General features: G+C 43.2%; 1 protein-coding gene across 1 annotated transcript; it reads right to left on the bottom strand.

Annotated features, from left to right (window-relative positions):
• Positions 1–930: 930 nt before the first annotated feature.
• Positions 931–7,337, bottom strand: POP5 (POP5 ribonuclease P/MRP subunit). The gene is made up of 5 exons (XM_077461464.1): positions 7,204–7,337; positions 6,983–7,125; positions 4,640–4,789; positions 1,302–1,385; positions 931–1,215 (listed from the first exon to the last, which is right to left on the bottom strand). The coding sequence occupies exons 1-5, from the start codon at positions 7,218–7,220 to the stop codon at positions 1,133–1,135; spliced, it is 477 nt and encodes a 158-aa protein (XP_077317590.1). The 5' UTR covers positions 7,221–7,337; the 3' UTR covers positions 931–1,132.
• Between the last annotated feature and the right edge of the window lie 5,534 nt (positions 7,338–12,871).

Genomic DNA, 12,871 nt, shown 5'->3' with positions numbered 1-12,871 from the left:
GGAGCCCTAATTACAGCGGATTGTACTGTAGGCCAGTGGTTCTCAACTAGGCCCAAAAGGAAAATTTTCAGGCAATGGATTTTCGGGCAAGCATGCTAATGATCATGACAATGTCTGCCCAGTAGCGAGTAATGGCCCAAAAATGTGAAAATAATCTTCTCTGCAATGATCACAGCAACAGCCAGGGGATAGTAGTTTCTTTTGTAGCCAGTGAGGGGTAAAATAAAATAAAAAAGTTCTGTGGCTTATTTTGAACTGAATAAGTCTCACTGATAAATAGCTGCCTAAATGGAGAGTCCCAAAGATCTGTCCAGTCCTCATGCAAGTCTGTCTGGACCATCAGTTAACCATTTTTGTTGGAGAGAGGACAGATCTGGAAGGACAACCATAAGGAGAGGATTATATAGAGAGTTTGTTGGGTTTTTGAAAGGATCCCAACAAAGCAATCATTTGAGGTCTAAAACAAAAGATTTAACCACTTGTCTACTGGGCAAATTCACCCCATTCTTGCCGAGGACAAATTTTTAGCTTGCAGCAGTGTCACACTTTGAATGAAATTGAGGTCATGCAACACTGTACCCAAGTGAAATTTTTATCTCCCCCCCCCTCCACAGAGAGCTTTCTTTTGGTGGTATTCCATCACCACTTTTTTTGCAAAATAACAGTGGTAATTAAATACACTAGAGCCTGGGTATCTTTACACACATCCTAGCTATACTAGGGTTATAGCCCGTTTGGGGTAATGTCCCCTTAGCACTTTTTTTTAGTACAATGCAGCAATCTGGATGTGGCATATACCTGAGCAGGGGTCATTTTTTGAGCAGTAGAGTTTGTAGCTTTTAGTTTCTATAGCACAGTCCACAGTATCCTTCAATACTTTATACAGAAAATTTACATCTGATAAAAATGCCACAGCTATATGAACAGTGATCCATTCAAGAGGTTTATTCTTATATACAAAATCTATTTCATATGTATATAAAATAAGTAATCTGTATGCTACAATAAACTTAATGTTCAGCATTTGTATTGTAAACAAGCAGCCTGTTTATTAACACCATAGAAAAGCTAATTGAACCTTAGTATCCATCTGCATTGTCATATGCAAACTTCAGGTTATGGGATAAATCAGTTACGCCATCTCTTCATATTCTTGCTCTTCCACATTTTGTAAGGAACAGCTGGCTATAGACTTGCGGATCGCTTCCTTCTCACCTGGTTTGAAAAAAAAAAAAAAAAAAAAATCAGTTGAAAACATTTTCAAACTGCCCTTTTAAAAGAAAACGACAAGGTATACTTACTAGGAGTTGTACAGTTTTTTAATAATCTATTCAACTGTTGTCGGTTGTATTGGATAAGGAATTTCTGACATGAACGTATAGTGCCTGTAAAAAAAGAATGCAGTCAGTACTATCCTTGTACACTATAGGTATATGTTTCCTTACTGTATGGGGTTAAATCTGATCACGGAGCAACAAGTTTCATATAATTAAACTCCCTCTCCATTAGCATATATCTGATCAGGTTTTTTTTTTTATGTTTGTCTGGGTTAGGAACAAAGACATTTAAACCTTTGTTCCCCATGACATCACAGGCACTTCAAAAGAGCCATCAGCAGTTGAAAGCTTTTGCAGGGCTCTTGGTATCTTTTTGGATGGATAGGCACAACCCACTACATTTCAGGTTCCATGAACTACCTACATGCAGGCAGTGGTGGTCCTATGTGGCAGAATGTTATAGCAAGGCAGAGAACAGCCTCTCATCACCATTCTGAGGTCCAAGGCAGCAGTGCACTGAACAGTGGAGAGGGTCATAGTGGTGCTGAGCAAATCCCAAAAGCATCTGAAACCTCACTCTCCTACTTCAGATAGCACTGCCTGGTGAACTACAGAAGCGCAGTGAATCTACTGCATTGTTAGTGCAGAAAAGGCAGATCAAGATGGCTGATCCCCACAGGAGTACACACCTATATGCAAAAAAGGCAGTCTTTAAAAAGGAGACCCTTTATGGCTAGGTTCACAGGTTTGGTGCAAATTTCCCCTCAGTTTTCACTGCAAATATCCAAAGCAGCTGTTCAGCTGAGATTTAGGTGCAAATTTTTGGAGCCAGCAGCCACTGGCGTCTAACATTAGCTGTTAAGGTGTGGGTCAGGAAGAGGGCCGCTGCGTGCTTAACTGATGACTCATCAGCTGTCTGGTATGGATTTTTTTTTGTGGGGGGGATGCACTAGAGGGAGCTCACGCCTATTCCCCATCCTTCCCGAACCCCCCCCCCCCCCCCCCATTTTGGCATAGAGCTCCCCTTAAAATCCTTATCAGACTCAATATGCGATTCAGGTCCATTCCCATAGAAGGTAATGAGCCTGTGATCCACACAGCAGTGCTCAGAAAACACAGGACTCTTTCAATTTGCACAGCCGCTGCATACCATGCGAATCAGATGCAATTCAAAACGCATCCAAGTCACATATGTGAACGGAGCCTAAAGGAGACTGAAATGCAAGACAAAAAAGGCAAGGGTTAATTCTGAGGCTCCCTGGGTACAAAAAAAGGGTAACTGTACTTTTGGCAAATAATGCCAAATCTCCATGACACACACACTTAAAGCGTGATTCTACCCTAAAGTGGAACCTCCGCTGATCGGATCCCTCCCCCCCTCCGGTGTCACAATTGACACCTTTCAGGGGGGAGGGGGGGGTGGAGATACCTGTCAAAGACAGGTATTTACACCCACTTCCAGGCATAGACTCCCGTGGGAGTCTACGCCATTTCCTGCCCTGCCACGCTGTCTGCTGGGACACACACGGGTCCCAGTGACAGCACGGAGATTTCCTATTGCGCGACGCGACTCGCGCATGCACAGTAGGGAACCGGGAAGTGAATCCGATTCGCTTCACTTCCTGATTCCCTCACCTAGAATGGTGACGGCAGCAGCCGAGAGATCGATCTCGGCATCGCTGGAACCCGGGACAGGTGAGTGTCCATTTATTAAAAGTCAGCAGCTGTAGTATTTATAGCTGCTGGCTTTTAATATTTTTTTTTGGTGGAATCCCTCTTTAACCTGGTCATTAAATTTCAACAGCTTTTTTTTTTAATGGGCAAAATCGTGCTAGCTACTAACTAAGCAATTTAAAGGTTAACCACTTGCCGACCAACGCATGCCGATGTATGTTGGCAGAATGGCAGGGACAAGCAATGGGCGTACAGGTATGTCCCTTTAAATTTGCCGCCGTGCCATCACGTGTGCGCCGGTTGGGACCTCCTTGAGGTCGATCGCCGCAGGGATACCCGCGAGGCTGAAGAACGGGGAGATTCTAATGTGAAGCATCTCCCCATTCTGCCTAGTGACAGTGTCACTGATCTCTGCTCCCTGTGATCACCACCATTACTAGAAGAAAAAAAAAAAGCCATAAAAACTAGACCCTATAACTTTTGTGCAAACCAAATGCTTATTGGCCTTTTTTTTTTTTTTTTTTTTTTTAAAACGAAAAATATGTAGAACACGTATCTGCCTAAACTGAGGGGAAAAAAAAAAAAAAAAAAAGAATTGTTTTATATATTTTTGGGGGATATTTCTTATAGCAAAATGTAAAAAAAATATTGCGTTTGTTGTTTTTTTTGTTTATAGCACAACAATAAAAACCGCAGGGGTGATCAAATACCACCAAAAGAAAGCTCTATTTGTGGGAACAAAAGGACGTCAATTTTGTTTGGGAGCCACGTCGCACGATCACGCAATTGTTAAAGCAACAGTACCGAACCACAAAAAGTCCTCTAGTCTTTGGCCTGCAAAATGGTTTAAGTGGTTAAAAAGGGAAGAGGAATATATTTACTTTTTTCCATTTAAAAATACCAGGCAGTCAAAATCCTAATACTGCACCATTAAAATGTAATCAATAGGAAGTCAAATAATAGAATGTGTCTCCTACTGGCACGGTAATAAGACAAAGGGGTAGATTTACTAAGGCTTGTGCACTCAATCTGGTGCAGCTGTGCATGGTAGCCAATCAGCTTCAAACCTCAGCTTGTTCACTTAAGCTTTGGCAATAAAACCTGGACGCGAATTGGTTTATAAGGAGAAATTAGCTTGATTTTGCACTCTCCAGCTTTAGTAAATAACCCCCAAAGTTACATCTTGTTTCAATTCCATGTGTCAATGGCCAGTAACCTAATGCCCTAAAGCTGTATACCCTAAACCATGGGTCTTCAAACTATGGCCCTCCAGTTCAGGAACTACAATTCCCATCATGCCTAGTCATGGTTGTGAATGTCAGAGTTTTACAATGCCTCATGGGATGTGTAGTTTCGCAACAGCTGGAGGGCCGTAGTTTGAGGATCCCTGCCCTAAACAAACACTCAGGTTATAAATACAGAAGTGACAATTTACGTCTGAGACTTCTTAGTTTAATATACTTGAGCCATTGGGGGGCTATTTACTAAAATTGGAGAGTGCAAAAGCTGGTGCAACTCTGCATAGAAATCAGCTTCCAGGTTTTATGGTCAAAGCTTAAACAAGCTAAAGATAAAAGCCGGTTGGCTACCATGCACCAAATTCTGAGTGCTCCAGTTTTAGTAAATCTACATTCCCCCCCCCCCCCCTTTATCTTTGGGAATCAGCACCAAATGGGCAGCTTTCTTACCTGCAACATGTAATGTGTTTATTAAACAAGGATACCGCTGACCTCTGTTCTCCAGGCTGGTAATAAATGGGAGGGATGACCATAGGAACTTGTGGTAGTCTTTCCGGCATCGAAGGAGGATTATGCCAGTGTATGCATTAAGGTATTTCACTACAACATGAGAATAGTTTATGATAAGAGTACATCAGTACCAATATATGGTGCTAAAGTCAGAAAGTTTACCAAAGCAACGTTAAAGAACTCCAGCTTTCGCTCCCCAAAACAGATACATTGTGCATGTAAATGAATCACAGCCAGTGTCCAATTGTGTGCAACTTACCTACTTTAGCTGTATAAAGCAGGTTTCTATGTCTGAGGTCACTCCATCTGGCTGAATTTCAAAGTTATGACTTCCAGTTTCCTTCCTTTAGCAGTCCTGATATTACATGTCCCATGATCCTTTGAGCCACTGTAGTTTCAGGGCTGGCTATGAGAGTGACTTGAAGCAGTTCTGAGAGTTGATGAAGGGGGAGGAGGGTTATTGTTGGCATTTTTTGGGCCTTCCTGTGGCTGGTGAAAGGTGTGTATTGGAGATCTGCTCACACCAATCACACTCCAGTCCTCTCTGCAGGGAACAGAGTGATGTACAGTAGGAAGTGTAGCCTTGCAGACCATCTCTTGGACAAGAAAATCTCAAATTCCCCTTGTCCATTTTATGCATATTTACCTGTAAAATCCTCCCTTGTGTAGATATCCAAGGTCCCTGACACTGCTTCCAAATCCTGCCATCTTCAATGTGACATTAGCTGCCTAATAACTGTCGCTCTATAGCAGTGATGGCGAACCTTGGCACCCCAGATGTTTTGGAACTACATTTCCCATGATGCTCAACTACACTGCTCTATAGTATTCCCTTCACTCCTCCACAAGGGCTAACATAAATGGAGATGTAGGGAGGTTCTAAGGAGCTTGGCCAGCGCAGCGTTATTAAAACACTCCCATAAGTAGATAGGATTTGTGATGTGCAAGGAGGGTAGGGGGCTGTGGTAGGGAACTGACTTCCCTGGGGGGGGGAAAAAAAAAAAAAAAAAAAAAAAAACTCAACAGTTCTAGCAAGCGGTGAATCACAATCATTAATGGAAAGGAAAACTGCAAGTAGGCATACAAATATTGGATTTGTCCGCTTTTATTGCAAGGTTTTTAAAGTTGGCAACAGGGTCTCTTTAACCACTTCGGGCCTACCCTATAGCAGTTTTACTGCTACAGGGCAGCACCTGTGCGCCAGAATATACATACACTTCGGGTAGAGGGTGGGCGGGCACACCATCTACAGCCACGAGAGAGAATCGCGATCTATCTTCTAAGCAGAAAAGAAATGCGATTCTCATTTTAGCCAGAATCGTACAGCTCTACCCGCTGATCATTAGGCAGATCGCTGTTCTGACAAGAGGGAAGGGATGGAATTTGCGTTTCTGCAAAGGGAATAAAGTCCACTAGTAAAAGCACCTCCAAACAGTACACATAGACACTGACTAGGCACAGTGTTAACCCTTTGATCGTCCCTGATGTTAACCCCTTCCCAGCCAGTGTCAATGTGTCGCAATCCAGTGATAAGGCTCAGTTTACACTTGTGCGATGCAGGAACCCTGCAAATCAACTGCGAGTTCCCGCATCACACCTGACTCGTACGGTAGTTCACACTGCCATATGTGAACTGCTGGGAGTGTCAATATTAATGACACCCCCATTTCAGCTTGCATATGACACTGCAAACAGACAGTTCAGACATGAATTGGATCGCATGCAATCCAATTCTACAGTTTGGGCAAATGTTATGACATCTACAAACCAATCAATATACCCTTACTTGGGAAAAAAAAAAAAAAAAAAATTATAATCTCAGACTAATACATATATTGGCCTACATTTATGAAGGTTTTATTATTGAGTATGATAGAGAATATATATATATATATATATATATATATATATATATATATATATATATATATATATAAAAATTATAAAATAAAAACCGCAGAGGTGATCAAATGCCACCAAAAGAAAGCGCTATTTGTGTGAAAGGGACATTAATTATTTGGGAACAGCATTGCATGACCGCTCAACTGTCAGTTAAAGTAACAGTGCCGTATTGCAAAAAAAAATGGCCTGGCCATGGGGGGGGGGGGGTAAATCCTCCCCAGTTCAAGTGGTCAATCTGGGCTCTTTACTCAGTAGCACCAAAATGGTCAGTAGGACATGCAGACAGTGATTTACAGGGGCCAATCTATATGACCACCTTCCATTTAATAGGCTGCCAGTACACAGAAGCAGCTTTATGCCAACTGATAAAGGTGTGCTCACCTGAGAGGGCGATAGACACAGCCGCAGCCCCGAAGTCTCCATGCAGGCGAGCCACTGCCTCCTTCACATTGTACAGCACCGTGCCCTGCGACAGGTTCTGCCTCCGGCGGGGGTCCTCCAGCACCAACTCACACAACAAGTACCTGCACACAGCACAGTCAGAGCACCGAATACAAACTATTACTGTAGAATTGGGCACACTACTGGCATCAATCACTTACCGAGACTTAAACCGCATTGCAACTTCTCATAAACAAGCCCGTTCACCATAGACGTGCTGTATATAGGCGTCAGAAGGATGTCACTTCCGGTAAGCAGCAGCAGTGAGAGGCGTCCATGCTGCTTGTGGGAAAAATAAGACTCTGCCATTCATTAGATGCTCTGATGTGCTAGAGAAATGCTCTTGTAAACACTATGCTTACATTTAGTTTGTTGCACTTTAAATAAAAAAAACACAAATTAAGAAGAATATATGAGGAGCTGAAAATGTGGGTGTATAAAAGCTAAATTTTTGCTTTGTAGTTGGCATACCTCCCAACATTTTGAGATAGGAATGAGGGACACCTACTAACAAATATATGTAGGCATAGGACACGACCCCTGCCACACCCCCTTAAAGGAGAATTAACAAAAAAAAAAAGGTTAATTAACTAGTAGCTGACAGCCAGGCGGCGCACCTATTGTGGCGGGAGGCCGTCATATGACGTCTTCACGTTTAAACAGGGAATGCGCGCGATCATCCCTGTTACTTCAGTGGCGGCGTGTCACGGAGACACCGCTCGCCACTGAAAGGGGTGAACAGCCATTGGGCGTGATGAAGTCACGGGGGATCACAGATGGTTCCGCCTCCACTGTGCACGGCGCATGCGCGCGAGCGCGCTGTGCGTGCACGTCAGTGGCGGCGTGTTCCCGGGAACACTGCTCGTCACTGAAGCTGGTAAACAGCCATTAGCTGGCTGTTTACCCATGTGATCGGCTGTGATCCTTTCACAGCCGATCACTAAATGTAAACAAACCGCGGTAACGAGATGTTACCGGGTTCTCCTTCTCACACACTGATCGTGTGTGAGGAGGGGATTGCGGTAACATCTCGTTACAGCTTACAGTACACATCATGCATACTGATTGCAGCCCCCTCCTCCAATAAAGAGCTGTCACCCTGTCACTCACAGTCCATCAGAGTACCCGAGTACCTGTCACAGTCCATCAGAGTACCCGAGTACCTGTCACAGGCCATCAGAGTACCCGAGTATCTGTCACAGCCCATCAGAGTACCCGAGTACCTGTCACAGTCCATCAAAGTACCCAAGTACCTGTCACAGCCCATCAGAGCACCCGAGTACCTGTCACAGCCCATCGGAGTACCCGAGTACCTGTCCCAGTCCATCTGAGTACCCTAGTACCTGTCACCAGCCCATCAGAGTACCCGAGTACCTGTCCCAGTCCATCTGAGCATCCGAGTACCTGTCCCAGTTCATCTGAGTACCTGAATACCTGTCACAGTTCATCTGAGTACCCGAGTAGCTGTCACAGTCCATATGAGTACCTGAGTACCTATCACCGCCCTTCAGAGTACCCAAATACCAGTCACCAGGCCATCAGACTACCCAAGTACCTGTCACCAGGCCATCAGAGTACCCCAGTACCTGTCACCAGGCCATCAGACTACCCCAGTACCTGTCACCAGGCCATCAGAGTACCCGAGTACCTGTCACCAGGCCATCAGAGTACCCGAGTACCTGTCACCAGGCCATCAGAGTACTCAAGTACCTGTCACCAGGCCATCAGAGAACCTGTCATCAGGCCATCAGAGTACCCGAGTACCTGTCACCAGGCCATCAGAGTACCTGTCACCAGGCCATCAGAGTACCCGAGTACCTGTCACCAGGCCATCAGAGTAACCTAGTACCTGTCACCAGGCCATCAGAGTACTCAAATACCTGTCACCAGCCCATCAGAGAACCTGTCACCAGGCCATCAGAGTACCCAAGTTCCTGTCACCAGGCCATCAGAGTACCCGAGTACCTGTCACCAGGTCATCAGAGTACCGAGTACCTGTCACCAGGCCATCAGAGTACTCAAGTACCTGTCACCAGGCCATCAGAGTACTCAAGTACCTGTCACCAGCCCATCAGAGTACTCAAGTACCTGTCACCAGCCCATCAGAGTACTCAAGTACCTGTCACCAGCCCATCAGAGTACCAGAGTACCAATCTTCAGCCCATGCCTCATAGAATATACGTTGGGGTGTTTGCTTTCCAAAATGGGGTCATTTTGGGGGTAATTCCATTGTCCTGGTGCTCCAGGACCTTCAAAAGTGTGATGGGTAGGAATGAAATGAGATGTGTTGTTTATGCTCCTAGAATGCCTGAAGGTACTACTTCAATGTTCGGCCTCTGTATGTGGCCAGGCTGTGTAAAAGTCCTACACATGTGGTATCGCCATACTCGGGAGGAGTAGCAGAATGTGTTTTGGGGTGTAATTTTTGCTATATACATGCTATGTGTTAGAAATATCTTATAAATTGACAACTTTGTGTAAAAAAAATGCGTTTTCATTTTTTTCCACATTTTCCAAAAACTTCTGGAAAAAATGAACCATTCAAAAGACTCATTATGCCTCGCAGATTATATGTTGATGTGTTAGCGTTCTAAAATGGGGTCATTTTATGGGCAATTCCATTGTCCTGGTACTCTGGGGCCTTCAAAAGTGTAATAGGTGGTTGTGAAATTAGATTTTTGCTCGTAGAACGTCTGAAAGTGCCACTTCAATGTTGGTGCTCTGTATGTGGCCAGGCTGTGTAAAAGTCTCACACATGTGGTATCGCCATACTTGGGAAGAGTAGCAGAATGTATTCTGGGGTGTAATTTGTTGTATGCATATGCTGTAAGAGAAATAACTTGATAATATGACATTTTTTCAAAGAATTGTGGGAAAAAATTACAACTTAAAAAAACTCACCATGCTACTTACTTAATACCTTGGAATGTCTACTTTCTAAAAAGGGGTCATTTGGGGGGTATTTGTACTTTCCTGACTTGTTAATGTCTTAAGAAATTAGATACACCTGATGTACTGAAGGCCTGATCAGATGTGATTGATTGGCACCATAATTTGTAGACTCTATAACTTTCACAAAGACCAAATAATATACATTAATGTGGGTTATTTTTACCAAAGATATATAGCAGTGTAAATTTTGGCCAAAATTTATGAAGAAAAACTACTAATTAGCAAAATTTTATGACAGAAACTAGAAAAATGCATTTTTTTCACAAAATTTACGGTTTTATTTTATTTATAGCACAAAAAATAAAAAACCCACTAGTGATTAAATACCACTAAAAGAAAGCTCTATTTGTGTGGAAAAAAGGACGCAAGGTTCATATGGCTACAGTGTTGCATGACTGAGTAATTGTCATTCAAACTGTGTATCGGCTTTTAAAATGTACAAAAGCAGCAATTTAGAAATTGGATGAAAAGTTTAGCACTGGAAAACACTAAAAAAGTGTATTTTATATACAACTATATAGATCAGACCAAAGTGAGGGTCTGATTCCATCACAAAAATTTGGGAGATATGCTTAAGAGGGCATTTAACAAGCAGTAATGAGGTTTTATGTTGCCGCCTCACTGGCTGTTTTAGCCCCTAAATACCCACACCACTGCAGTTGTGGCACGGCCCCATTCAGGTGAATGAGTCTTGTTTGGTGGGCAGTACTGTGATGTATACTGCAAGCGTATACAAGGCCTTAGGAAGATTCCCTCTATCAATCAACCTTTACCACTAAGAGCAAAAGTAAAAGAAATTTCCTAATTTTGATTTGTCACCGGAAAAGGAATAGAAGGGAAATCGTCCAATGGGGACACTAGTTTTGGTGACAACCAGGGATTCCCTCACTTTGGAGGGATTTCCTCTCGCTTCCTGTTTTGGCTATAGAGCATGAAGTGAAGGAAAATCTCCCCAATGAGAAAAAAAAACCAGACAGGAGCTATAACCCTCCTTTACACTATCCAAAATGAAAAAAAGTTTTGCCTTTAGTTCTACCTTAAAGCCTAAGGGCCAGTTCACACTGGAATCACACATAAACACAGTCAACTGTGCGAATTCAATGGGCTGAACTCACACTGGATCACACCAAAAGTAGTGCATGCGCTACTTGTAAAAACCAATCCAATGCAGGCAAATGCTCTGCATTTGGGGTGTCCTTAGGAATATATTGACACCCGCAGAAAACCGCATACCCAGTGTGTTGCAATCATGGTGCATGAAAACTATCATGGAGCACGTGTTCTGGTGTGACCAGGCCCCAACTGCAGATTTTAGTGATCCAAGTGGACCAAGCCAGTCCAAAACAAACCATTTCCTTTCGTAATACATGCAGAAATTTGAAGCACTATATAAACTGTATGACCCCCCAGCTCTCAGTGCTGCTTTCCTAAACTTCTGGTTGTAACAAGAGGAAGCAGGAATGATCTGCCTGTAGCCACTGGCAGGGTTCCCATCAGAAGTGACAGTGTTCCCATCTCTCCCAAGCCCCAGAGGGACGGAGTAGGGAACAAATGCAGCAGTTAAAGCGTTTGTTACCCCAACACTTCATATTCCTGATATGTTCCTGCTGTACCATGTACTTGTATGAGAAAGTGTCCTGTTCTCTTTGTATTGCTTCCTTTGTGTGAAATCCCTGGTGTTCCTGCTAGTCCCCTTGCTTTTCTATTAAAAACTGACCACACTAAACAGGAGAGTACACCATAGTCAGTTCTCTAGCTATGCTGGGAACGCAGCCTGCTCTTCTCCAATGCACAGCCATTCACTGGGAAGCTCAGTGTACTGCTGTTTCTCCCCCCAGCTCATATGCAGCTGAGAACAGAGGGGATGTGATCATCCCCTTAAAAAAGGGGGGGGGGGAATATATTTTTTATATCTATACAAAATGTTTTTTGCCTTTCATTTCTATTTTAAACGGAATAGATTGTTTTGCAAGGTGATTGTTTACAATCAGTTTAAGTTCTGCTTTAACAGTGGACAGTGCAGTATCCAGTATGCTACCTTGGCGAATGGAGGGAGGAGGAAACAGGAAACTCGGAGCAGTGATCATGGCACCAGATTAAGCTGGAATTTAGGCAAGGATTAAAAGATAAAGAAGCTACATGCTCAGTAAGTGACTACATTATCTGCTGAAAGTGCTTAAAAGTCAGGGTTTAATATCACTTTATACAAGAACACACAGAAAAAATAGGTCAATTGTGCAGGTGGTCAAATTTAACATTGACACTTCTCTGATTTTATTTGCCTGCCAAAATCAAATTTCCTGTGGGGAGGATCAGATCCCGCCCTATCTGTGGTCTGTAGAGGGAACTGGATCTAATATGAGTCCTATCACAAACACAAGGTTCATCTCCAGAACTAGGACCTACTGGCAGATGTCTGATGAACCCCAAACAGTGCGGAGAGAAATGAGAAGTGGCGGTTAACACCAGGCCACCCTAATTTTTCTACATTTTAAAAGTCAGAACAGGACAATCAGATTAAGATCTTCTGACTGTGTTTAAGCATTCATGGAAACAACACATTTGACAAAAATCAGCTGCTTAAAAGGCATGCAGAAGAATCATAAACTAAAGCTTAAAGTGGTATGGTACCTAAAAATGAAAGTTCATGTTATTAAAATCAACAGATAGCATACTTACCTAAACGAACCCTGAAAAAAAAATATATTATTTACTTACCTTTTATTTCTGATGTTTCAGCTGACTTCCGGGTTGTCCTCCCGTGGGAGTAGGCGTGGCTATCGTCCTCGCAATGGTCCCTGGGAAATTTCCCAAGAATCCATGGGGGACAATGAAAGTTTTTCTTTCCTTGTCACTGCTCTCACTGAGCATGTGCAA

Source organism: Lithobates pipiens, unplaced genomic scaffold (assembly GCF_037356315.1).
Source record: "Lithobates pipiens isolate NorthernLeopardFrog02 unplaced genomic scaffold, aLitPip1_a1.2 Scaffold_3, whole genome shotgun sequence".
Lineage (NCBI taxonomy): Eukaryota > Metazoa > Chordata > Amphibia > Anura > Ranidae > Lithobates > Lithobates pipiens.
Note: the sequence above shows the minus strand (reverse complement) of the source record. Positions and strands in the feature narration are given on the sequence as shown.